Source organism: Podarcis melisellensis (genome assembly GCF_964234715.1).
Source record: "Podarcis melisellensis genome assembly, chromosome: 2".
NCBI classification, from domain to species: domain Eukaryota; kingdom Metazoa; phylum Chordata; class Lepidosauria; order Squamata; family Lacertidae; genus Podarcis; species Podarcis melisellensis.
Window position 1 is genome coordinate 64592981 of NC_138529.1, and position 27233 is coordinate 64620213.

The 27233-nt window shown below is 40.4% G+C and overlaps 1 protein-coding gene across 2 annotated transcripts in view; it reads left to right on the forward strand.

Moving 5' to 3' along the window:
• Positions 1 to 27233, forward strand: part of SGCD (sarcoglycan delta) — a 371263-nt gene that overhangs the window by 264862 nt on the left and 79168 nt on the right. For both annotated transcript variants that reach the window (XM_081901134.1, XM_081901133.1), the window contains one exon: positions 4696 to 4797. In XM_081901134.1, the coding sequence (XP_081757260.1) occupies positions 4696 to 4797 (102 nt within the window). The remainder of the gene's footprint in view (positions 1 to 4695; positions 4798 to 27233) is intronic.

A 27233-nucleotide genomic window follows, 5' to 3' on the forward strand; every position in this document is an offset into this window, starting at 1 on the left:
AATAGCAAATGATGGCACTGTGGGAATGTAATCAGAACTGCTGGTGCTGCCCTAATCACATTTTCATTCATTGCCCTTTATGTTTTAGCTAATGTTTGGTACAACCCCACTGGAATACATAAGCCAGCATTTTTCACTGGTACTGTAAGAATTTGCTCTTTTCCATCTTTTTTCCCTTTCTAACAATACAATTCACAGCACACATCTCCCTTGAAGAGTTGCTTATCACTTCTATTTCGAAATTATATGATACCCTGAATTCTCACACCTCTGAGGCCAGAGCTCATCATCACTTACATTGTGCTAAAGGGCTTGGTTGTATCTTCCCCCCTCTCTCTGCAGAACCTTGCAACTCTATGACACACAATAATTGCCAGTGTTCTGAACCACAAGAGCTTCTGGATAATAAAAAGGTTGATAGAGAAGCTTGCAGTGGCATTTCAAACAATAATTATGGAAGCTGCATTATTATATATTAAAAATAGAATAAGTTTGATTTGACATTCACCAAGTTGCCATCTCTCAATCTAGCCTATCATACAGAGATAAAATGTAGATAAAATGGGCAGGAGAGAGAGAACTATATATACCTTGAGCTTCTTGGAGGAAAGTTGGGATAGAAATGTATTTCATTAGCACAGTTATCTACATCATGCATGTAAAAGTTATAGGTTACCTTTAATGAAGCCTTTAGGTTTAATAATGCTGGAGACTGTCTTCCCTGTCCTCATCTGTTTTCTACTGCAGGAAGTTCAGGCAGGCCCTGCATATCAAACTCCAACAAGTCCAAATTTCACTCTACTAACAGCCTTATTTCCTGTAAGATTCAACTCTGAAGTTATTTGAACAGCATCTAGATAGCTCAGTACACCTGTGCACAGTGCCTCTACATGAGAACAGGGAGGGAAGCAACCCCTTTCATCCAACGGAATCCAGTTTCAGAAGGTACTGAGACTTTCAGGGCAGCAAGGGGGTATATGGGAAGAAGTAACTATGCAAATAAATGTGACCTATTCTCTTATGCTGTTGTTGACATCTGTCTGTCTCAAGAGACAATGGAGTATGCCTCCGAGGATTAAGTCAGACTGCGTAGTGACCTCTCCAGGACATTAGCCTGGGCAATATATGGAGAGGTACTGGGCTGCCCAGGGATGCGGGTGGCGCTGTGGGTTAAACCACAGAGCCTAGGGCTTGCCGATCAGAAAGTCAGGGGTTCGAATCCCCGCGACAGGGTGAGCTCCCATTGCTCGGTCCCTGCTCCTGCCAACCTAGCAGTTCGAAAGCATGTCAAAGTGCAAGTAGATAAATAGGTACCGCTCCGGCGGGAAGGTAAACGGCGTTTCCGTGCACTGCTCTGGTTTGCCAGAAGTGGCTTAGTCATGCTGGCCACATGACCCGGAAGCTGTACGCCGGCTCCCTCGGCCAATAAAGCGAGATGAGTGCCGCAACCCCAGAGTCGTCTGCGACTGGACCTAATGGTCAGGGGTCCCTTTACCTTACTGGGCTGCCCAGATGACAAGGCCCACCTTTCAGCCTCACTGATATGGTGCAAAGGAAAGCAGAGCGATGCTTTGGGCACCAGCTAGGCTGCAGGAGTTGCCAGAAGGAGGCATACAAGGTGCCATCTAACCATCTTTAAGAACTCCAGATTTGTGTAGAGTTTACTCCTTAGCCTTTTATTCTCTCAAAGATGTCCCGCAAGGCAGTGGGTACAGATTTCTCCTTGGGGTTTCTTCCCAAAGCCTTTCCCTCACACACAAGGCAACGGAGGTTTAGAATCAGTTTTCCTTCTCTTAGATCGACTACCTTCCCAGGTTGATGAGACAGATCTGACCCCCCACCGCACATTCAGAAACCACCTTCTTGACTATTGAACACACTATTAGTCTCATTTGCTCAGTCTGCCAGAGCCTGTCTTTGCATGCAAGGAAAGTTCCTAACTCACCAAGGGTTTGAGACCCATCAACTACCCTTACCTGGTTTAGCTGGCCAGTCAAAGCTGACAGCTTCTAGGAGCTACAGATGAGAACTGAGTGCAGGGTGGGGACCAAAGGTGGACAAACAGTGTTAGAAACTCCCATTGTTCTAGGAGGATTTTGCTAAAGGGAATTTCATAAGCACAAGCAGTTTCCAAGCTCTGGGCACAGTACTGCGCCTAAGATTTCAGATTAAAACTGCAGAGTGAAAGAAATGACCTTTTTCTGCCTCCCCACTTCCACCTACTCTCTGAAGGCCGGAGAAGAGGACCTCTTAAGAATATTAGGAGGGTGGGCAGGGGAAGGGCTAGACCATGTATAAAATGAACATAATACTTTAGCTGCAGTTCATTCATTTTCAGCTTTGTATTCTTGTTATTAAAAAGGGCACCTAGACATTCCGTTGTTGCACCCATAACCTAGGTTTAAGGTGCTATTTAGCTCATAGCTTTCATATCTCAGTTTCTAACACTATGGACAAACAGCCCCCAGAAGGACCACCCCAACACTCTATGAACCTCTTACATTAAATACCTAAGATAATAAGGTATATTCAGTAATCCTTTAAAAAAACTGCCTCAGGGTTTATGTTCTGGTCTCAAGTGGCTACAGAACAGCATGTTTAGCTTTATGTCAGCAGTGAGATCTATTTCACTCCCTCCTTCATAACTTTAAAATTATGCTGTCAGAAATGGCATTTCCAATGTTTGTGAGTTACATTTACTCTTTCCGTTTTACACACACACACACACACACACACACACACACAAAATTTTGAAGGGAAAAAATGCAGCATGAATTAATAAACCTGAGGGGTCTGCCTTGATAAAATATCAAACTTCTCATGGTAAAAGCCTTTTAGGGTATTTTCAGTTGTGTGTGTCGTGCCTCTGAATATCATTGTATTGCATTGCAAACCATAAGGAACAGAATTCTTATATATCTATTTCATTTTCTATTATAGTTTGCGAGTTGTTTCATTACATTTTGAAAACACATAACTAAACAATTTCTAAAAGAAGTAGACTGTTTGCAGACATCTGCTAGAAGCCTACAGCCAGCCTGCATTTCACACCATTTGTTGTAAATATTTTTTTCACATCTATGCACCGTGAGCTTAGGTACTATGAGCTGTAGATTCTGAGCTCCCCCAGCCACACAGGACCTCTTTGGTGAGTGTGGTCTCTCACCTGTCAATCAGATGGTGACACCATTATGTTAGCTGACTCAACTATGAAGTACAAGTTTACTTGCCAGCCACACCAGCAAAGACGGTGTGTGTGTGTGTGTGTGTGTGTGTGTGTGTGTGTGTGTCTTTCTTTGCAACCTGGCTTTTGGTATATACAGGCAATCTTTGTTTTATGTAGGGGCTTCATTCTGGACCCCCATTCGTGTTCATGGAGCATGCAAAAGCCCACCCAGACCCTTTTCATTACGTTTTTAGGATCTTTCTGGATTCAGTGTCATATGCATGTGCACAATCACATGTCATTCAGACGCAGCTACATTAATTAATTAACATTAATGTATGAATGCATCCATAATTATAAGCAGTTCTCTTTTTTGTAAAATATGAGATGCCAGTACTCATATCTTAATAAAAGTTCCATGGGTGCCAATAAAAAAATTAGATGGGCAGCAATAAAAGTAACCAATTTTCATACTGGTGGGTAGCCTCACACAAAAAAACCCCCATATTGTAGGTGAGTAACCATGGAGACCATTGACTGATCTAGGAGCTCTTGATGGATTTGGGCTCTGGTGAATTTAAGATGAACTGGGGTACAAATTTCTGAAATTGCTACCATGTTGTTAACTATATATTCCTAAAATGTAAAAATTGTTCTGCATCTTAGAATCGTTGTGTATTTCTTTGATATCCTAATGATAACTTTGCCTCTCACATGCATATGCATTGCCAACACATCTTCAGCTACTAAGATGCTTGGTGCAACAGGTGACATGGTTATGAGACATTAAAGTAAAAATGTAGTAAGAATGTAGATATATTTTGCTTGCCTATATGGATTTATTATTCTACTAGATAAATAAAAGAAACTGGGGAGATGGGAGAGTTGGAAAAAATGCACATTCATATTCCAGCAAACTGCTTTTCAGCCCCCATTATTTCAGCCTACAGATTATTTCTCTTTCTTATGGGCAGCCTGTTAGACTATCTAAAATGTGTGTTGTTGCTGTTTTTTGAAAACCTGGACTTATTATGTCCCAAATAAGATGTTGAATTAATTATGCACACAGAGAGAGATAATTCAGATTGTAAAATACTTGTTTTTTAATGGCAAGCTGTCAATTTTAAAGGTAGGTATTTCTGACAGGCAGATCCATCTTTTGTGTCCTGAGCTTGTCATAAATGAAGGGACAGTATTTGTATAAATGTTGAAAGCTAGACTTGCTACAATGAATGGTTTTGTGTTAACATTAAACGCCACCTATCATTTTTCTTTCTCACCTCTCTGTTCTTCAGATGACAAGCCAAAGGGCATATTTCACGCAGATAAGCAGCTTGGGGGGGGGGGACATTTCAAATTGCTTGAAACACAATTTCCTCAGAAAACCCAGGCCAGAAGGATAATGCAATTGATTGCCTTGTACAGTGCCTCCCAGTGTTTTACATGGTTCCCCCCCCCACAAGAAATACATTTTTGACAGCCTAATGTTTATGAAATCATGGCTAATGGCGACCATTTTTATATTTCAGGATGGAATGGGAAATCTAAGGATTACAGAAAAAGGATTAAAGCTAGAAGGAGATTCAGAATTCTTGAAACCTCTCTACGCCAAAGAAATCCGGTCCAAGACAGTAAGTTTCCCTTCCCTTTTTTGAAAAATCAGATTCTTGTCTTTTGATTACAGAAAACATGTTACTAATGACAAGTACACAACCAATCTATTTTATAACTGTACTTTAGGTTGGCTGCATTGCAGGTCAGTAATTGAGTAGCTTGCTGATATTTGTGCAATTAAAAGTAAGAATTATCAGCATATCTTGTAAAACAAAAAACTGATAATTTCAGAACTAGTCCAGTTGCAAGAAGTCCAATATTCTAAATAGTCCAGTACTCTTATTTTGGCTGTGACCAGCTATATGCTGCGGGAAATTCACAAGCAGAGGATCTTTTAATAGTGCTCTGTGATTTGCCCTCAATATCCAGCAGTCAAAGTTATACTGCCTCCAACTGTGGAGGTGCCATCATAGTTAAAGTTTATTTACTAGGCCTAATGAGAATTGTTTTGCTTGGTCAATCCAATAAATTTCATATAGTTTCCCCTTAAGTTATAGATCATTAATTCATGGGTTAATGCCTTCTCTCTCTTTTTTATCTCTACTGAACACTGGTACAGTATATTAAGGGACGCGGGTGGTATTGTGGTCTAAACCAATTGGAAGGCCGGCAATTCGTATCCGCACAAAGGGATGAGCTCCTGTTGCTCTGTCCCAGCTTCTGCCAGCCTCGCAGTTCAAAAGCAAACCAATGCAAGTAGATAAATAGGTACCACTGTGGTGGGAAGGTAAATGGCATTTCTGTGCGCTCTGGCACTCATCATGGTCCTCCAAGCACCAGCAGTGTTTTAGTAATGCTGGCCACAATACCTGGAAAGCTGTCTGCGGACAAACACTGGCTTCCTTGCCTGAAAAGTGAGATGAGCAATACAGTAATTCCACTTCTACCTTCTATCCCATTCACTGTCTACCCAGTTCTGTGCCTTGTGACATTATAGCATAAGGTTACCAGATTTTTTTCAATTAATCCAGGGACACTTTTCAACTTCAGTTGGAATGGATAGATTTTGTCAGGGGATTGATGATTAAATCCGGGGACTGTCCCTGAGAAACCGGGACGTCTGGTAACCTTATTATAGCACTGTGTTTCTGCTCTGACACATAGCCATCCCATTTTGACTGCGGCTACATTTTCATGACACCATTTAATATAATTAGGGTTTCTTTCTTATGAACAGGAGACTTCAAATTTGGGAGCGGAGTTACTTGTTTGCTTTTGTTTTTATTATGCAGTTTTTGTACCCATTTCGTATTTTTATGTTGTGAATGGCCCTGTGATTTTTGGATGCAGGGCAGTATACAAATTTAATAAATAAATGAAATAAATAAAAATAAATGAATAGGTTCAGTTTCTAATTTATATTGTTTCTTACTCAGAAGTGTTGCCCTAAGTTGCATATCCCACTTTTATTTGAGAGCAGATATCCAATTAAATAACATCAGCATCACTTTAATGTTGAGTTTCATTTGTCTTATAAAAATTAAGTTCTCTGGTCTATTCAGTGCAACATCCAAGACCAAATTGCTTTTCATTACAGGAGGTTATAACCTTTGTAAATTGGTTGCAGAGTAATCCAAGCAGTAGCAAACATTTTTTGAAGGAGAGTTAATGAGGAAAGCACCATATTATACACACACACATATTTTCTTATGGGAATAAAGGAAGACCTTTGACCCAAAAAAATTCATTCACTAGAGAAGAATTCAATAGAAATGAAAATGCATTTTGATAGTTTTATAAACAGCTTACTCAAGTTGTTAAGTAGTGTGTTAATTGCCAGTACAAAAAGAGATGAACAGGGTTTTTTTAAAGCACAATTAATGTTTCAAGCCATGGAATTCTCTCTTCCCTTCCTTTTTCATGAACATAATGAAGAAATCATGTGGGATGTGAGCAGACTGTCTCTATCTTGTTTGGATTTCTTTGAAGCAATCAGTGTGCTCTTTATGATCAAAATGTATCACTAAGCGCCTGAATGAATGTAAAACAAGTTAGTTGCAAATCTTGAAAGTTTATTGGGATTTGAAATGTCTTATACATTTCCTCATATTCCCAAGAGGTATCACAAGTCCACTCTCAATAATAGTACCACACAGGACTCCCACTAGTGGTTTAGAAGGGTAGAGAAAGTAACTGTGCTTGTATGAGGAATGGAAAAGCTCTGGCCTTCGTGTACACATGGGCCTTCGGATCCCAGCCCTTATAAGTTTTTTCTAGATAAAACATTATACAATAAGACAGCAAAATAAAATGTATGGAAATGTTTGTACTGCTTTTGCTTGGCTTTTATTGACATTGACAATACGCACAGAAATGTGCAAGTGCTGTATGTAAGTCCAGTAACTTCAGATAAATATACATCAAGTATAAATCATACTGAATCTGTCTAGAAGACCTGAAATTTAAGCCTGGCTTTGTTTTATTTGTTCTTACATGAAACCATGAGATCCATTAGGCATGATCACCCTTAATTCCCATACATTATTATAACTGCACTGAATCCAAGTCTGTACTTGCATTTTAGAAGTTCCTAAACTAAAGGAGCAGAGTGCACACTTTTATCCTTAATATATCTGCACCGGGACAAATCATTAGGCTTTCCCTTGTATCCATATGTAGATGGATGGTAAACATCTGCAAAATAAGAAATTGTCTTAATGTGAAATCAAAGCTCCTGGCAGGAATGTGTTAATGTGTTACTGTTTGGCCCTGAAATATTGAGCAAGCTACAAAGCTGTGTATCTTTTGCTGGTTTTGATGTTTTGTCATATTGGTAGGATCACAGGTGCTAGGTATATTATTTATAGCAGATGAAGCACAGTTAAAGATGGAATTAAGGTTCATTATCTCTTTATCGAGTATAATAACGTTATACCATGAGTTCAGCATTTCATACATAATAATATTCTTAAGACTAAACTCTTCCAGTGTGAAACAAATTCCTCTTAGAAATTATACTGTGAGAAATCATGATTTTACCCTTTTGATTTCAGGGAAGCCCTTCCGCTGTTGTTCTTTTACACAATTATATTAATACAGTGGTACCTTGGTTTACAACCATAATCCATTCTGGAGGTCCATTTGTAAACCAAAACAGGTTGTAACCCAAAGTGTGTTTTTGCCAATGGGGCCTCCAAAATTTGTTTGTTCGGAATAAAAAAAAAATAATGGGTTGTAATCCAAAAAAAGTTTACAAACCGGGACATGCACTTCTGGGTTTGATGTGTTTGTAATCCAGAATGTATGCAAACCAGACTGCAAATCAAGGTACCACTGTACATTGAATCTGTGAGACTGGGACTATTGTATTAGCTGGACCTGGGCACATAGATCAGCTCCAGTTCTCCTTTAAGGCTGTGTATTGCTTGGTGGAGAATGATGGATTAGCCAGTGGTTCATTTCTGCACCCAGATACATTAACAGCCCATGTGTTGGCTGTATCTGTCAAGTCCACTTAGGTGCTATGACTAAGAAAGCATATGAACAGCCATCATTACCACTACCGAAGGGAGTTTCGAAGCCATAATTGTAAACATCTTAATGTGGGCCTTTAATTTATCAAAATCCTAACTTATGTATTCCTTTAAGGGACAAGAAGAACAGATTAGGATAACAAGCATGCTTCATTTGTCCTAGATCAGGGTGGGGAATTTTTTTGACCCAGCAAGTCAGGGACTACCTTTGACAAGTGCCACCCACCCATCAATACTATCTGATTGACAGGTGGATGGTCCTACTCTCTTGTCAGAGTTGGCCTACTGAAGTGGGGATGGGAGCAGTATTGAACTTGCCACACAATTCTACTATATAAAGAAAGTGGGGCTGAGTGGGTCCTTGGACCTCTGCAGGTAGTGGTACTACTGCCACCGCAAACAACATTCAGATGCCTTTTGGTGGGGAGGAGAAAAGCCCTTCCAGATGTCTTTGCAGGCTTTACAGGCTTTACACCCTTCATTCTGTTCCATTCAAGCCAGCATTCTGTTCTGTACAAATATTATGTTTCCTCGAGTTTGTTGCTATGTGTAATATCTATATCCCTTTATGTATACTAAGGGCTTTACAGTTCTTATCCAGTTCAATGGCTGGCTTTATGGAAGAGTTATACTGTATTTTAAACCTGTCATTTTTAAATGACTTTCTTTAAGACTTCAGTAATTAGCTGCTGTGCCTGGGTGAATCTCCTTTTCTTTTAACCTTTGTAGCCACCTTGTTAAAGGGTTTGGCTCAAATCCGAGAGAGTGCAGGCTGAGCAATCTGAGCTGGACGTGTATGCCTTTTTGAAAAATACCCAAACCCAGCCAATCCACTGTTTGATGGGAAAGGGAGAGATGAGGAGGTGGTTGTGCGTGCTGCACCCATTTGCTCTTGTAATTTCCCATTCAGCTAGGGGTAAGTGTCTGGAAGCGTTCTAAGTGTCCAAATTAATTCTATCAAGTGGGATTGAGACACTGATGCCGTTTTTGACCTTTGCACTCAAACATTGTCTAGACAAATAAGAAAAGGCATTTTTGGAAGAAATAAAACTTTTATAGGTGATTGGTCATACTTGACTAGGTATTGGAATATTGCAAGCAGTTTAATGACAAAAAATTATTTGGGGAGTAGGCAGTTCTCTGGCTTCACGCACTGACTGAATACATTTTAAGCTGTGTTTCAAGGGAAAAATGATAGATTCATAAGGTCCTCAAGAAGCAAGCAGAGCATCCAGAACTCCCAGCTGAACATATTGCACACTAAACATTCTTTTCCATGCCACTTCCATGGAACATGAACATCTTGCTGTCTTTAATTAAGAAGTTAACTGGACCATGAAACATTGGCTGGGTAAATAGAAGTGATTTGTGCTTCGTCAAGAAAGCACATTAGGCATCTTTGCATTTCTTGCCTTTACATAAATTATGGAGATTATTAAAAATTGGAAGGGTCATCTATAAGCCCATCTGAAGCTCAAATTCTTTGCTGTTCTTGGTACATAACTGTCTTTCTAACTGTTGTAATTTATTGTGGACTATTGCACGAACCATCTGCTTGCCTTTGTAAATTGCATGAACAAAGTTTGACTGAAAATTGCACTGCAGCACAATGGTTAATTTTATGTGCTAGCAAATGGTGATTGCTATACTGTAGTTTCCAATATTCACTGCCATAGTTGACTCAAATTTAAGTGAGTGATTTTATGACAAACTTCTTTTTAAAATAGCTATTAAATTTATAATTTAAGTTTATATTATTTTTTTATTTTTGCAGTATGCTGTTCTTCAGGTCTATCAGCAACCGCAACAGAGAGTTTGTTAGACAATCTGGTTATTTTCTGCAGTGGCGTAGTGTGGGGGGTGCAGGGGGGCCGGCCGCACCGGGCACAACATCTGGGGGTTAGGGTTAGGGGGTGCAAATTCACGGGTTAGGGGGCGCAAATTACTTGCCTTGCCCCGGGTGCTGACAACCCACGCTACGCCACTGATTTTCTGTCTTGGTAATAGTAGAAATAAATCAGGCTGTTTGTCTGTTTAGGTTACTTGCAACCTTTAGAGAGTCTTCTCACTCTCTCCTCTTCCTAGCATTCCAGGGGTTAGATCTGGGATGGGAACATGTGGCCATCCAGATGTTGCTGAACTACAGCTCGCATATTCCCTGCTCATTTGTCCATGCTGATGGGAGTCAAATAATTTCTGTATGTCCACAGGATCCCCACCCCTGACCTAGATGGCAACCCAGATTAAGAAATCAAGTCTAATTACACAAGTTTTTCTAGTGGGACTGTATTTTAAATTAAATCAACAACTGCAACCATTTATTGAATCAGCAACAGAAACTGTAATTCTCCTGCCATGGTAAGCAAAAAACAACAACAAAAACCCCTTGGCTACAGCTCATGGTTGAGGAACACAGATCCTAGATTCACATGTGCCTAAGCCAAAGCTGGGCACAGCTGTTGTGTCATACTGGGAAAGAGTAAAACAGCTGCTGTCTCCATTCCAAAAGTCAGCGTGTTCACGTTTGCACCAAGCTGTGATTTGGCCCTGTGCTAGGTGCAGACATGGCCATTACCTTAAGTTTGATTTAGAGTCTGATCGGATGTTATAACTCTACCAGGTTCCAATTTATCATAACCCAAAAAGGTTTGCCATATCCTCATAGAAACTTGGTCAAAAGCACATAATGTGGGGTGTGGTAAACATGTTAGAATCCACCTAGATTAGGTTTACTTAATAAAGAAATTGGTCTGCATTGGTTTGTCTTGGGAGACAATGGAGGAGTGTGCCTTTGGGAGTGAAGTCAAACTGTTGGAAACTTACTCAAACTGTGGCTATAGAGACCAGTGCAGGAGAGACATGTTTTGTTGCTGCTGGGGACAATGAAGGCAGATGCCGCATGGCATTTCTTCTGTGTGTAAAGAAAGTAGGTTTATGCAAAGTACATTCAACTGCAGCCATAGTAATGAAAACCCCCAAATTGTCCTAATTTCAATTAGTTCTCCTGGCAGACAAAATAGACAGGTAGTAGTTGGTTATAGGAGATCAATAGCAAGAGGATCAATAGTTCTGGCTTAGAAATCCAGTCCACTCTCTTCCTGTCTGGTAGATCGTATAGTGTTGAAATTGAGGAATATCGTTTTCTCTTAACTCCAAAAGGCCCCTAGCAAGAGAAACATCAATGTTCTCAAGGGAAAACCTGAACGGAAAACTAGCCTCAGGGCTCACTGTGATCCAGGACAGAAGTTCAAGTTTGTCCTAGCAAGCAGGGCACACATTTTTTCAGTGTCTGCAGTTATTGGAAACAAAGTGCAGGAAAAGATACCACAGCATACATTTGTGGAGATGGCGGGTTTGTACCATCTGGCCACTTAGTTGGAGGCAGTTTGGCCAACAGGCATAAACTTAATAAAAATATATATTTGATTCATTTCTACATTACATTCCTAACTCTATGTGATACACCCTCCTACGTGAGCACATCATGCAGAGTCAAGATGCAGTCTTTAGCATATTTTCAGGAAATAAGACCTAGTGAATTTGACAAAATGGCTTATTAGAGCTTGCGATACATTGAGAACAGCTAACTGACGTTGCTGGTCGTCTCACCCCAGTAACAAAAGAGATGTGCTGAATTTTCACTTAAATTAAAAGACAGCAGAGCTGTAGACAGCTATCAGAAGTGAGTTAGGAACCAGAAGCCAGGAAATAGGAACCAAGCTTCAGGAATTGACTGAGAGGGTCAGGGCCAAGTGACCAGGCTCCAGGAGTCAAACCCAAATAAAGATGGAGCCAAGAGGGTGGGCTGTACCTGTCTGCTGTCTGCACAGGCTAGGGGCAGACTGGTCGCAGCCCCCAAGCTCCTGCCTCAAATTGGCTTAGCAGGCATCACCCAACCTTACCTGGGAGACCAACTAGTCCAGAGATGGGCAGTGGCAGGTAACCTCTTCCCCCAGCCATGCCAGAAGATTGCGGCCTCCCCAGATCCACTGCAGCCACGCCATGTGGCAAAAGCCACTCCACCCTGAGTCCCAGGTGAGTGGATACTTTGTCTCAGTTCACACCTATAGGAGAACCTACCTAATTTGCACTTTCCAAAACAATATGTGGACTGAAACACAGCCATCCTTTGAAATGCACACCTTTCACATTTTTGCAATGCAGTTTTCCAACCAAGTAATGTGTACAAAAATGCATATACTAGGGTGATGTATACATAAAAATGTGTATGAAATACCATAAATATGCATTATATAAAAGAAAGTTGCTTTGCAAAAATGTGTGTATTTTCTAAAATTGCATGTAAAGATGTATATAATAAGGAAAGATTCATATTAAAATGCTGGTCAATTTTTATGAGGTCTTTCTTTTTTAAAAAAATTGCAAACTGATGTGGACATGTGGAGAACTGAGCTTCAAGGGTGGAGAATTGAGAAATCCAGAGAAACTAAAACTGGCATAATCACCCATCTCTCGATTTTGGGTACACATAGTCATGGCATGTGCAATGAATGTCTGCAGTGGTGCATCTAGCATACTGTTTAGACACATAAATATATCTTTCCCTCTGTCCTTTTCTCTTAGTACTCAGTAAATTGATCTCAACCTAATAGATGCTACATAAATTATGCTGCCCTGCATTTTCTATTTCCATGAAAGTGCCTGCTTTTATTAGTTCACAGATTCTCCTCTAGGCTACTATTAGTATGGTACAAGCAGTAAAGGAAGCTTTTAATGTTGAAAAATAATTATTTTGCAAGAGCACTTGTCTCATAATGTTAAAAATTTGCCAGGTAAAGGTTTTAATGTGGAAACTGTGCTCCGTAATTCAGGTTATTATATTGCTTTATTTGTTCTGGAGGCATACCTGTCTTCAAGCATGGGGCAAATATTGCTAACACCGAAATACTAATTTGGATTAAACAAGGATACCTGCCCTATAGCACAAAATTATGTGCATTTATAAACATTAAAATGGGCATATAGATTCCCAAGCAGTTCCCACCTTCATGTAAGACAAGTGTAGATTATTATATAGTGTACTTACTACATTGTGCAGTTATGCCATCTAGTTAAACTTGCATGTGATTCATGTGTGATAAGCAGTTGTATATAAATGTATATAAGGGAAGAGAATGTTTCCACCTTACAGGTGTTGAAAAGACTTGGGAGCAGGAAAAAAAGATTATGGATACATTTTTATGATGAAATTGAACAAGTAGAATGCAAATTGTTCAGCTGAATGATAAAGCAAAACCATTTGCCTATGAAACCACCTCCTTTCCCCAAAATGGGATTTTTGAGGTAGAGCTTTCATAGACAGCATGGTTCTTTCCACTGATAAATGGCTCACCCCTTACCAAGGAGTGCCAGTTGTACCCTGTTGCATGGCGGAGGTCAGCAGGAGAGCAACAACCATCTAAGCAATGACCAGATGGTTGTCCACCTGGGCTATCATCTAGCTACAGTGTGGCAGCCCAGCCCCTGCCCCCAGAACCAAGTGGCTGTGCCAGCTGGTTCCTGCGGCAGAATTTTGGAGCAGTCATAATCCAACAAAAGTTAAATACTTTAAATTCTAGTGTGCCTGTGATTTAAAAAATAATTACATTGGGAGAGTTAAAGTCCAAAAGTTTAGATCATGCCTCTTGTTTGCAGTGTGACTTAAAAAAAAAATTAAATCAGGTAATAAGGATCATGCTTTGAAGGGTGAAAATTAGAGCAAAATTGGAATTGGAGCCAAACAGTGCACATGGATCCATATCCTTTTTTGTTTCCTTCCTGATTTCAGTTACATTCAAGCAACAAATGCTGCTGAATATTATTTTAAACTGCTATTAGCTTGACAAAACAAGTTACTAATTAGCAGCTGCTGACTAATAAGTAAATATTTCGCACAGCCACATCTAGCCACCCACTCGCTGTAGCCGCACGATATCTGGTGCATCTCTGTGTTTTTAGTTCGCTTACATTGGGAACTTTGCTTTGCAGAGAATGCTCTAAATGTCCTTTTCAGTTCCATCATCTCAGGATCTTGCGTCGTTTCTAGCGAACTGTAAACAGCAAGGTAAGAGGGCAGGCAACCAGAAGAATAAGCAAGGGCAACCGAAACCATTAATGCTGCAACAGTTCCAGTTGCAAGAAATGTCAGCTAAATGCAAACATCACAAGTTGATTCCATATACTTTTTGGCATTTTCAGTGGTGCAGAGGGAGGTTTTCAGATAAAATCGGCTGGGATTTGGAGTTCACGTGCATGGTTTTTAACAAGTCCCCCCCACAAAGAAAAGCACTAATAATTTTTACATACCCTGAAAACATCCGCATCATGGCACCGCTGCTCATAGCTTGAGAAAATTCATTGACGAAGAATTGCGGCAACTTTCGAGAATTTGTTTTATAGGGTACTTCAGCCTGCCCTTCCTAACATCCTGTATGCTTACCAAACATTCTCTCCCTTCATTTCTCTACAATAAAAAGAAGTATAACTTAATTTCTCTGCTCCATAGATGTATTACAAAATACATTAAAGAGAAAGCCTCACACAGGCTTTCCTGTTGAACGAAAATAAATGTGTGCTGTGCTCAGGCAAGGTGGTAAAGGGAACCCCTGCATAAATATATATTTTCCTCTATGTTCATCTGCTTTTATGACTAAATCCTCCCTGGGAAAAATACAAAGATGACAAATATTTTTCTTGTACTGTATACCCTCACCCTGATAGTGGAGAGATATTCTTGCAGTAAACAAACTTTCTTGAAAATAATTTCACAAGTAACATTCCAAAGTGCAATCTCTTTGAGGCTGCCTATAGCATACTGAAAAGAATTTCATTAAATGTTGCTAACATGTCATAAGCTCTCTTAAATGGAAGGGTAATGGCTCATAACATTTGTAAGCTTTTTAATTTCATGCAATATGAGCAGCATAATCAGCACCTATTAAAGTCAATCAACTGTGCCAAGTGGGCCTACCTGCCTTGGATTTTGTCTATATTTTCATAGCGGGCTCACCTGTAAACTAACTCTGAAAACAACATGTTTGCACCTTTGTGTGTGGCATCTAGGACAACATACCAGTTGCAATTTCAGAAATGTCTCAATGCATACACGACCCTAAATACTTTCAGAGGAATGGACAGTTGGGTATTTCAACTTTGCAATAAATTGGGTGTGTCCCCCCCCCCTTTGAGCCAGTGGATCAAATCCAGTTTATTGGCTTTCTCAGAAATAAAATATGAGGAGAAAGGAATTAAAAAGATAAACAACTGCTCTATCTAGTTCAGCACTAAAAGAAAATGAAAAAGATGTGGACAGCTGAGAAACATAGGGACTAGCTTTTTCAAAGTGTGGGAGTGCAGTCAAAGCAGGAAAAAATGTCTCTGGACTCTGTGGTGACCTTACTCCACAGGTGAGATGCTAGCTGGCTTCAGATGTCTTCAGTTTCTTCCTCCGTCAGCAGTAGTATAGGAAAAAGTGGAATTTCTTAAAGAGTGTTCCAGATTATTACATGTAGGCTCCACTTCCCCTTCTGTTGTAAAATATTAAGACCCCCACATTTATTCCTCCACAGTTTTTCTTCCACATGTGTTTAACAATGATCAAATGCGGTGAAACTTAGGTAAAGGTAAAGGTAAAGGTAAAGGTACCCCTGCCCGTACGGGCCAGTCTTGACAGACTCTGGGGTTGTGCGCCCATCTCACTTAAGAGGCCAGGGGCCAGCGCTGTCCGAAGACACTTCCGGGTCACGTGACCAGCGTGACATCGCTGCTCTGGCGAGCCAGAGCCGCACACGGAAACGCCGTTTACCTTCCCGCTGGTAAGCGGTCCCTATTTATCTACTTGTACCCGGAGGTGCTTTCGAACTGCTAGGTTGGCAGGCGCTGGGACCGAGCAGCGGGAGCGCACCCCGCCGCAGGGATTCGAACCGCCGACCTTTCGATCGGCAAGTCCTAGGCGCTGAGGCTTTAACCCACAGCGCCACCTGCGTCCCCTTACATACCATTAAAGGTGAAACTTACATACCATTAAAGGTATAGCTGGTTGGCTGGCTTGCTCTTGTACATTATGGTTTGTTATAATCAGAGGTGGAAATTGCTAAAGCCAGCATGGTAAACTGAACTGATGCAGATTGCCTTGGTGCACAGATTGGGGTAGCTGTGTCCTTTGATACACCTGAGTGCGTAGCAAAGTGAGTTCATGTGACAAAAGTAAGTTCATATGAGAAAAAGAAGAAAAATAAATAAAATGTGCATTGAAAGTTTTATTTTATATAATTTAAAAGGTACAACCCCAGTAAAATAATTGTGCAAAATATCACTTTGTATTCCCCCCCCCCCGGGGCTTCAGTAATTTTTTACTGGGGCTTTAAAGTAATGTTTTTAAAACTGTTAAGCTAATGTGCACATTTTCTGCTGCTATTGACATTTTATGATGCTGTGTTCCTTGGTTTCTGATTGATCATATGTTTTTGCAGTGCTTTCTGTGGTTGTTTTTATACTGACAGTCCCACTGGGAAAATAATAAAGAAAACTCAATAAAACACAATGGAGTTCACATTAAAATTAGCTACTAGTTAATAGGTAAAGGTCCCCTGGATGGTTAAGTCCAGTCAAAGGTGACTGTGGGGCACTCATCTTGCTTCTGGCTGAGGGAGCCAGTGTATGTCTGATTTTATTAGTATTTTAAATATTTTAGATAGTCTTTTGTAAATTAGTGTTGCTTGGTGGGTGTCCCTGAAGAGTCAATTCCCTGAGACCTGTGGGTATAGGGCAGTATATCAATTCAATAAAATAATAATAGTAATTGTAGTAGTAGTAGTAATAGTTGTAGGACTATCACTGAACCTCTCACTGGACTTGGATCTGGTCTCAATAAGCAGTGGGTCTTATTGGAGAAAACATTCTCTAGAGCACTTAATCATATACAGAATTTGAAGGCAAGTTTGTGGGGGGGGGACAACAATGAAAAAAGTAAATAAATACTGTTGTGAAATGAATTGGAAGCAAGTTGTAGCAAACATTAGTTTGCTGCTGATGTAACTATGGTTTGGGAGTCAGGGACACTCTTTGATTACTGCTTGCGTGGACTTTCCCCGTGTCCTTTCATTTTTTAATCTAACTATGATTAGCACTAGGGACGCGGGTGGCGCTGTGGGTTAAACCACAAAGCCTAGGGCTTGCCGATCAGAAGGTTGGCGGTTCGAATCCCTACGACGGGGTGAGCTCCCATTGTTTGATTCCTGCTCCTGCTAACCTAGCAGTTCAAACGGGCTTCAAAGTGCAAGTAGATAAATAGGTACCGCTTCGGTGTGAAGGTAAACGGCATTTGGTTTGCCAGAAGCAGCTTAGTCATGCTGGCCACATGACCCAGAAGCTGTACACCGGCTCCCTTGGCCAATAAAGTGAGATGAGCACCGCAACCCCAGAGTCGGCCACGACTGGACCTAATGGTCAGGGGTCCCTTTACCTTTTATGATTAGCATTACATCTTTAGCCAGTACTGTAATGATGCTAAATATCAAACCAGAGATTGTGGTTTGGGCTAACTATGGTTTATGAACAGACATAATGCTAACCACAACCAGCTCTGAAATAAAAAGTGGGAAATTATTATGTAAGTAGGAGAAGGCAGAAAAGCATAACTTTAAGGGGGAAGGATAAGGGAGGAAGAGCAAAAGGTGTGTGATTCCATGGGTTCACCTAACTGTGGTACGTCAACTGGCAGCACCAAACCTGCATTCAGCCGTTATGATTAACTAATAAAGGGCTCTTAGCAATCTTGTCAAAAACACTATTTCTTCTGAACATGGGCCTTTCATGGAAAAATTCTATCTTGAATTGGATTGACTGTGTCATGTTCAATGTACTAAGAGAGTCTGTCTTCTTGGATTTATATGTCAGGTTATAAACAACATTAAAAACACAATGGGCAGGCATCCCCTCCCGCCCCAGTGGAGAGCTGGCAGTGTTCCATTTGAGAATCAACAATGAACCCTTTTTGAGTTGCTCTTTTTCATTTCCTCCAAAGCTGGGCTCCTTTTTACAGATCTGCTATCTAAATACTAAGCAGGGTTGAGTCCTCCTTAGTTGATGAGATCTGACAAGATCACAGCCTGAGGTGGTAACAGCCAAAGAATGTGATGTGATTTTGCCTTGTAAAACATCAGTACCACAAAGGAGAGAAATAAATAAAATTACCAACAATCAGGTTGATTGGGGGATAAGGCGGGATCATTTGTCTAGTGAAGCAGTTGCCTCTTTCCATCTGCAGCGTCTTGTTCTCTCTGTGCTTTGATTATGTCTCAGGGACTATTCATTTATGTATACCTTCTTGCTTTTATTTCTCATTTGTTTTTTAACCCTTCTTTACCATTTTCAAAGCACTCGGTTCTCCAAGTGTTGCAACCCATTTCTGCACTTAGGACCAAACTAGATGCTATGTTAAATCTGACTTTGCATGTAATGTTCAGGGCTCGGGACAGGGCGTTCCCATGTGCAAATTGTATCAGTCTGGGGTGCCAACAGTTAAAGGGATCGGATCAGGCACACAGAGAGAATTTAATCCTTTCCTCTCATGTTGCTGAGAAAAATCGCTTTTCTGAAGCTCATATTTGCTTTGGGAGGAAATCCTGCTTTGGCACCATTCATGCCTCATGTCTCCAATTCTAGGTAACAGAGTGCTTTATATTAGGAGTTGGGATATACCGTAATACCCATGGAACACTTGTCAGGGAATTAAACAGTATAGGTGATATGGGACAATGCCTAAACTCTATTTCACATTTTTTCTTCTTGTTAATCAGCCACCTGAAAGTTTCAAAAGAACCTGGAGGTTCTCCCTTAGGAGAGAATTCAACAGAGTATGGGCCCCCATCAAAAGTCCTGCATCTCACTAAATATAATGGTGGTAGCTAGAAGGAACTGGACCAATAGAAGTGTCTAAACTGTTTTCAGGAACAGCTTCTTGTCAAGAGATTGCTTAAGTGTGCAATATATAGTCAAGCTCTTAATCTCCAGAGCAGATGATATCAGTCAAAACTGAAAGAACACACTTCTGACCATAGTTGACATGTGAATGTCTAAAACCAAAGAAGATCCAGGATTCCACCAAGCTAAAAGTCTTCCTCTTGAATACGAGCATGAGCCTCGCCTGCCCAAGATCTGGCATATCATTCATACTCAGCTCAGTAGATCCACTCACTGTATGTGTCTCTGGACTTAACTTCAGTTTATTCGGAAGCTGATAACACTTACCCACATCTGTCTTTGAAATCCTTTTGCAAAGTTCTACCATTTCCTTTAAGTTTTGTCTAACCAAATTACAAATGAACAAAGTCATATGAAAACATAGTTCCATTGAAACCTTATTCAACCCAACCGATAAAGGGACAATTGGATGTGCACACAGCGGAATTGTAAGCATGCCAACGTGCTTATGGTCCATGATCAGGAGCTATGCATGATCACAGAATGGATTCAGCCAAATGTCACTTCACGATCCTTCTTTAGACCTTTCCACTCAATGTGGAATGGTTGGGCATGGAAGGCCAATGCCAGCATATGGGCCCAATGCCCAATTCATGGATGTAATTTAAGAATGCCAGAATTTGATTATAATGGGCCTTACTCCAGAATAAGGATTGTGGCAGGGGGAACTGGCATTCAGGAGAGTACTAGGCATGAGCCACTGAATACGTTTTGCAGCAGGCAAATTTAGTAAAACCTGAAAAATAATTTTCATCTTTCAGCTGTCTATATTTAACAGTTCACTTTAACCAATCTGTTGCTGAACTGAACTCTGAACTGAAATCAAGGTAGATTTCATTCTTCACCATTTCTATGTTAAGGAGACCTTGGTCTTCATAAATCTAACATGGCATTTCATCAGCTTCTTGTTTTGTGTTCTTTACTCTTCTGGCTTTGTTGTGATAGCACTGAGATGCAATAAAGTCTTTTGGGTTTCTGCTGTGATCTTGGTGGTTGCTGAAATTGTCTGCTAACTCCTGTGAAGGCACTGAGCAGACAATAAGCATTTTTGTCATCTTGTCTATGAGATTAAACTGGTGTTTCCCAAAACAGGTGTACTTATAATGTATTCCTCTTGAACTTGAAGGTGAATAGCCCTTGTGTGGTAGTCAGCAGAAATGTAACCTTCTGGAACATTTTATGCTGAACTTCTCTCTCAACCCGAATTCTTTTAGACTTTTGCTAATTATTCTACTTTCTCGGTCAAAGTTCAAACGTCAGCAAGGAGAGTTTCAATTAATCTAATGCAAAATTTCATGGAGACACCCTTTCAGATGTTAAGGTCAAATAGAGTATAATTACTTGGCAAATTTTACATTAAGTCTTTGCAGAACACTACATTAAATATAAAATTTAATGTAGAGATCCAGTCTATACAATCTACATAGTCTGGTAGACCATACTTGCAGCAAGGAAAACTTGACAAAAAGCTCTCTTCAGTCATGGATTCTGGGCGACTTTGTAACATTTGTAAATTAGTCTTTTCTACCTCAGATTACAACAAGCTGAGGATATGTAGGAGTTTGGGTTGGGGTGTGTGTGCTTTTCCTTCCTTTACATATTTTTGATGTAAAATAGCATTAGAAGTTCAAATGTGTACATTTCTTCTTCTTTTTTTAGATAGCTCCTTTGCTTGATTCCCTCTTCTGAAAAAGGGCTACAGGTTGACAGTTTTCAGCATGTTGCATGAGTGTTGTACATCTGCAGCTTTTCAGGATGCTATGATCCCATAGCAACACCATCTGTTGTTCAAAACGTGGATTTGCACAGATGAAATATGTGAGGTGTTCTATCATAATTAGGCAGGTTGCATGCTGTGACTTCTGATTGATTTCATTTCAGTTGCCGCATATACCACATATGCCAGTGTGCCCAAAAGTATTGCCTACATATCAACATATGGGTGTAGATGAATTTGGACACTTATGAATTCTTTCCCCTTTCTGAGCATATGGGGATGTTTTCTGGCATTATGGTTACTTACAGTATTTGAATGACACACAAACATTTCAGCCAGCCTCTTCGTCTCCTTGTGCTACATGCTAGGAAAACACATAAGTTAATACACCCAGCTGAGAAAAGATTAAATTGTAATTTAACAAGAGCAAACAGCAGCTGGTCTGTTACACATGAAGAGATGAACATGTGATTCTACTGGGGTGGTGGTGGTAGAAATATGGTCTCTCTGTTATTTCATTTATTATTTTACTATGTTTGTTCTAAGTGTACAATAGAAAGGGTTTTTGTTCAATGGTTTCCAGTAATTCCAGTGCTCACAACTACTGTATTAGCTAGTGAAAACAAGCTGGGTTTTGTTTTGCTTTTAATTGTCCTTAATAGAACATATATATATATATATATATATGTCTGGATTATGGTTTGACCATGTTTAAATGAGTTTGTGCTGTCATTTGTGCATCATTTAAAGCTTCTCGAACAATGATGCCTCTGAAGCCAAAGAAATGCCTTTAGCACATATATTTCTATCCATATGTTTTATATATGCTTATGCTAGCTTTGCCAATTGACAGCTTTGTATTTGCCACTGCCAGTCGACAAGCAGAAGGGTGTGACAAAAGTGGCCTACGCTGGGCCAATGCATGTAGTGGCAGAAAAGGAAATTAAACAGTGGCTATCTGTTGGCACAGATTGATAGATGCCTTGTTGCAGGAACTGCATAGCTCTGATTGTGCCAGCAGACCTATGCCTCTTTTCACTCAGGTGTTCCTTTCATAGGGATGCTGGGATGCTCCAACCAACAAATGTTAAGGACATTCCTCCTGTAGGCTAGCCGCTTACAATTTCCAAATGCTCTAGTGTAATTTCACCCACCTTTTGTAGGTATTATTATAATTATCTTCGCTTGCTTATCTTTTTGCATGGCCCAGGTGCATAAGGCATGGTGTGTGACCATGATAATAAGACACAGGAGACCATTGGACAGGTTAAATTAGGCTACAACTTTATTGATAACAGATGTAAGCTGGCAAAGCATTGGGTAAGCATCTAACCCCAAACCAGCCCATCTACTAGTTGAACCTGGGATGGGTCAGCCCTGGCATGAACACTGCCCCTTGACATGGTCAAGTGTGATGTTCTCACCAGCACCGCCTCTTGAAAGGGGTTCTATAGCCCATCAGCCCCTGTGTGGACACTCAGATGGTTCTACCCCTTCCAGGACCCTTTTTAACAGGGTACCCTGGTGATAAAAGAAACCACCCAATGCCTTAACCACTAAAGTTGTGACGTTTGCTACGAGGCAGGTGAAAACCTACAGATGAACCAATTTGTCTGCAGGGAAAAAATCCTCCTAGGCCCCAAATTTGGTGACAGAGTAAATCCATAGCAATGTCTGTACCAGTTCAGCCCACTCACCATTGGGATGAAGCACACATAGAGAGAAAAATGGGTGGGATAATGGGGGATGCAGTGACAATCGAGCATGAATTCCCACCCAGATAGAGCTGAGGACTGATTACAGACAGTTTCAGAGTAACACTATAATTTATGTAGTAGTCATATCCTCAGCTTGGGCTGCAACACTTTCCCACTTTCTTGGAAGAATGTTCAATGAAAATCAGTGTGACGTGCCCTCAAGTAAATGTATTTTTGAATTTGGGTGTGTGCTCATCCCAAAGAGTTCTGAAAGTTATAGCTCTGTGAATTGCAGCATAGAATTTTTATCAGCAAAATCGGAAAAAGTGCCCTGCATTTGCATAATGAACAGTAAATGAATCTACTTTCAATCCTGTTCTCTGAACACTAGTGGGATTTGGCTATGCATACGAGACCCACGAGACATAGCAATACTACAGCGAATGAAATTTTATATGAATAATATGTATGTAGTGGAAGTAACTTACAAAGGTTAAAAAGATGTATTCACAACATTACCGTTACTGAACTCGAACTCTGACACAAACAGTTGCGTACCTTTTGAAAATTGTATTTCTACAAATTTCTTGTTGACATCTGGAGTCTTCTACTAATTATGAACAAATAAAGTAAAGAATCTGGCAAGGAAGCTGAGCCAGACATAAGAGGGTGGCCTTTAAAAAGAAGAAGAAGAAAAAAAGTCTACAAACATAATGTAATTTAATTTTCAGATGAACTCAGCTGCAAAGCAGCTGATGAGGCAGCTTGGAGGAAAAGAAGCCTCTCTCTTTAGTCTAAACAATTTGCTATATAATATTGCATGTTCAACATCGAACATAGAAATACCCCAACAGCAGAAAATGCCAGTTCCACAGAGACAGACCTTTATGTTACATTCTCATAGAATAGTAATTTACGTCTTACACTCACAAATCTTTTCTTTCAAAAAGAGCCCTCTAAAAAGAAAATTATAGATTTGAGCTTTGTTTATACAGCAGTTAATATTGTTCTTTTATTACTGTAATTATTGGGGGGGGGGGGGAACCAAGAATGGAGACGGGATTATTTCCAGACATAAAACTCTATTGTTAGAATGAAGACTGATGCCCAGTAACACTGCCAGATCTATTATAGCAGTCTTCTTTTCTTACTAGCAGTCTTGCTTTCTTAACACTTATCAAATAAAAGGTTTAGTGCAGATGTTTCTGAGTGATGGTTTGCAAAAAAAAAAAAGAGCTCATGGAAGACTCATTGATCCAGTTAAAGAAGGTAAAGGTAAAGGGACCCCTGACCATTAGGTCCAGTCATGACCGACTCTGGGGTTTCAGCACTCATCTTGCTTTATTGGCTGAGGGAGCCGGCGTACAGCTTCCAGGTCATGTGGCCAGCATGACTAAGCCACTTCTGGAGAACCAGAGCAGCACACAGAAACGCAGTTTACCTTCCCGCCGGAGCAGTACCTATTTATCTACTTGCACTTTGGCATGCTTTTGAACTGCTAGGTTGGCAGGCGCTGGGACCGAGCGGGAGCTCACCCTGCCACGGGGATTCAAACCACCGACCTTCTGATCGGCAAGTCCTAGGCTCTGTGGTTTAACCCACAGCACCCCCCCGTGTCCCATTAAAGAAGGTGGTTTCCACTTATTTGCCTTCCTTCTTCAGCCTCCTGGACACCCCCACACCTTTTACTTAAAAACCCTTTTTTTGGTCCAAATAATTTTTATTAGTTTTCATGTAAAAACAAGAAGAACATATGACTACAGTAACTTGTCTAGTGGTAAAAGCCAAGGTGTTTTGAGCCAGATTATGTTATTAACAGTTCAAAATAAGGTTCATCAGTGTGTGGGATGGGAAGTTGTGCACAGTGATCTCCATGTGTGTGTATTTGTGTGTAAGTCAATTAGAAATGAGAAGCAGGCATTCCCAACATAAAATTCAGTGTCTTGAAATCCTGGAGAAGGAGCTGAACCCTGAAGAACGACTACTCTAGTAACTCATAATTTGGTGCCTTTTGGAATAGTCTTCACAGAAATAATACTGCTATAGGATTCCCCCACCACCACCAGGCACAAGCATGGCCTAATACAGTGGTACGTCTAGATGCAAAAGGGATCCGTTCCAGAGCCCCCTTCACATCTAGAAGGAAACGTAACTAGCGATGGCATGTCTGTGCACACGCGCGTCGGTTTTCGCCGCTTCTGCGCATGCGCGTGACATCATTTTGAGCGTCTGCGCATGTGCAAGTGGCAAAATCCGTTACTTCCAGGTTGCCGTGGAGCGCAACTCGAACGCTCTCATCTCGAAGCACAAGGTATGACTCTAATGCAGTCAAACCAGTTTGCTGCATATTTAAGGGGCAAGTGAAGGAAATCAAATGAAGCCTTTCAAATTGCTCTTATCCATAGACAGCTAAAAAAAATACATAATCAACATTGTTTATAAAAGCTAAATATGGACAGCTTGCTCTTTTTGCCTATATTGACACTAGTTTCTCTACTCACACAGTTCATCGTTCTCTCTTCTGGACCTAATAGCCTGCTATTTCCACAGGACAGGTTGAGGGTGAATTCTGACAGTTTCTACCTTCGTACCTGCATGGGTTGTTATCCTGGAGACTTCCAGAGGATCATGTTTCATAGCATTGTTCATTTAAGCACTGCTTTCCTCTTCCTTTCAAAAACAACCATAGTTATAGTAGATTACTTTCCCTACAAAGAAAGTCACTTTAGCATCTTGCTTTGATGGGCACATTTTTGCCATCTATCATCTATCAGCAAGTTAGCATATGCAGACCTTTGATAGATTCTATCAGCCAAGTTATGAATCTATGAAAGTTTGCCATTTCTTCTCAGCTGTTGTTACAGAAAATGACTCTCATTCAGATTGCTGTACGTGTGATAAGCACTCACAAACCTGGAGTTGGCCCTCTTTGCAACAACCAGTTCAGAATCTCTTCTTCTTTGCGCTGGGTTAAAAACTTCAGGATCCACTCTCAGTTATGGGCTGTGACTGTTTATTGTGAATGAAAAATACAGAAAAGCACCAATCTCTTCTTCTTTTGTAAGTTTCCTTGTCCCATTCTAATTAATTTAGAATGTTCTTCTGTGAGTATCCTTGAATGCTTGATTCGTGTGTGTAACTGTGTATTTATAGCTACCCAGTTCATTTCTTTTCTCAGTCTTGTATATTTGTACATTCCCTGGAATGAGATTTAGAAATAAACCACTTTGCCAGTAGGGGAGCTTCCCTGAACGCTTGACACCATGTGTTATTGTTGTTTAGATTTCCTGAATTGCTTTGTACAGATGAATTACGTTTGTTGGGTTGATCTGTTGTGCAGCTTCCATGCTCATTTCTGTGTATGGTTTCATTTATACCTAGACTGTGTCCAGAACAGATACATTTTCAGAGACCCATGGGCTTACATGTCATCTCCAGCAGAGAGAGAGAGAGAGAGAACAAATATTTTAAAGAAGGATGGGGAGCCTATCATTTTCCCTATGTTGTTGGACTACAGCTCCCATAATCCCTGACTGTTGGCTATGCTGACTGAGGCTGCTGAAGGTAGTTTGAATCCATCAACATCATCGGAAGGTCCTCAGGTTCCCCACTCCTGATTTAAAACATACATAGTCCATACTGAGTACATTTTAACAATACTGAAATAGTGGCAATATAAGGTGTGGGGAACACTTGGAAGATGACAGTAGACAGATGATGCCAGTGGCTAAAGGGCAGTCTTTTTCAAGACCAAATTCAAAGGTTTGGATTCAAGACCATATTTGGCTCATTTCTGGTGCTGCCCGAAGCTCCGCGCCCAGCCACTACTTTCTATAGCAGATTGGTTTCTACTGGGATCTTTTGCCAGCCTTTTCTTACATGGAAGCAATTGATTGCCTTTTTGGTTAAACGGCAAATTCTTTTAAAGATAATGGAGCTATTCACCTTGACCATTTCTTCCTTCAAATTTACTACTAGCAGAGTAAAAAAAAAAAAGCCAGACTCCTGGCTCTATATCACAATAGTAAGTTTACAAAGCTTCTTGTCACAACAAGGCAGAAATGAATTGGGGGGGGGCACTGTATAAAATGTGAAAACTACAGGATTATGCAATGCCCCAGGGTGAAGTTATTACACCGAAGGGTGCAGAGCAGCCAATCAAGCTGTGTTTCAATACCTGTCCTCATGGCCTTGAAAGTGGGCAGATATACAGAATGAGGGAATGCATGATAAATTTGACCAGGCAGTGAAATAATTATGCAGTTGGTTCAGTGTACGTCCAGAGTCTGTATCTTTCAACATTGGCTGACATTTTAATTTTCCCTTGAGAGCCCTAAAATAAATTGTATGTTTATTGTCAATTCCAGGGGAAAATTGTTACGTATTGTGTAGTCCGTGAATAATCCAAGGTATAAAATGGGTTAGAGACCTTTAGATAGATAGCAACCCATGGAGAGCAATGTGTTGGGACTTTCATTGGTCAGAAACAAGCTAAATAAATGTTGAAGAGTAAAAGGAAATGTTATTTTAAAAAGAAGTATACAGTAAATAATAATAATAATAATAATAATAATAATAATGAT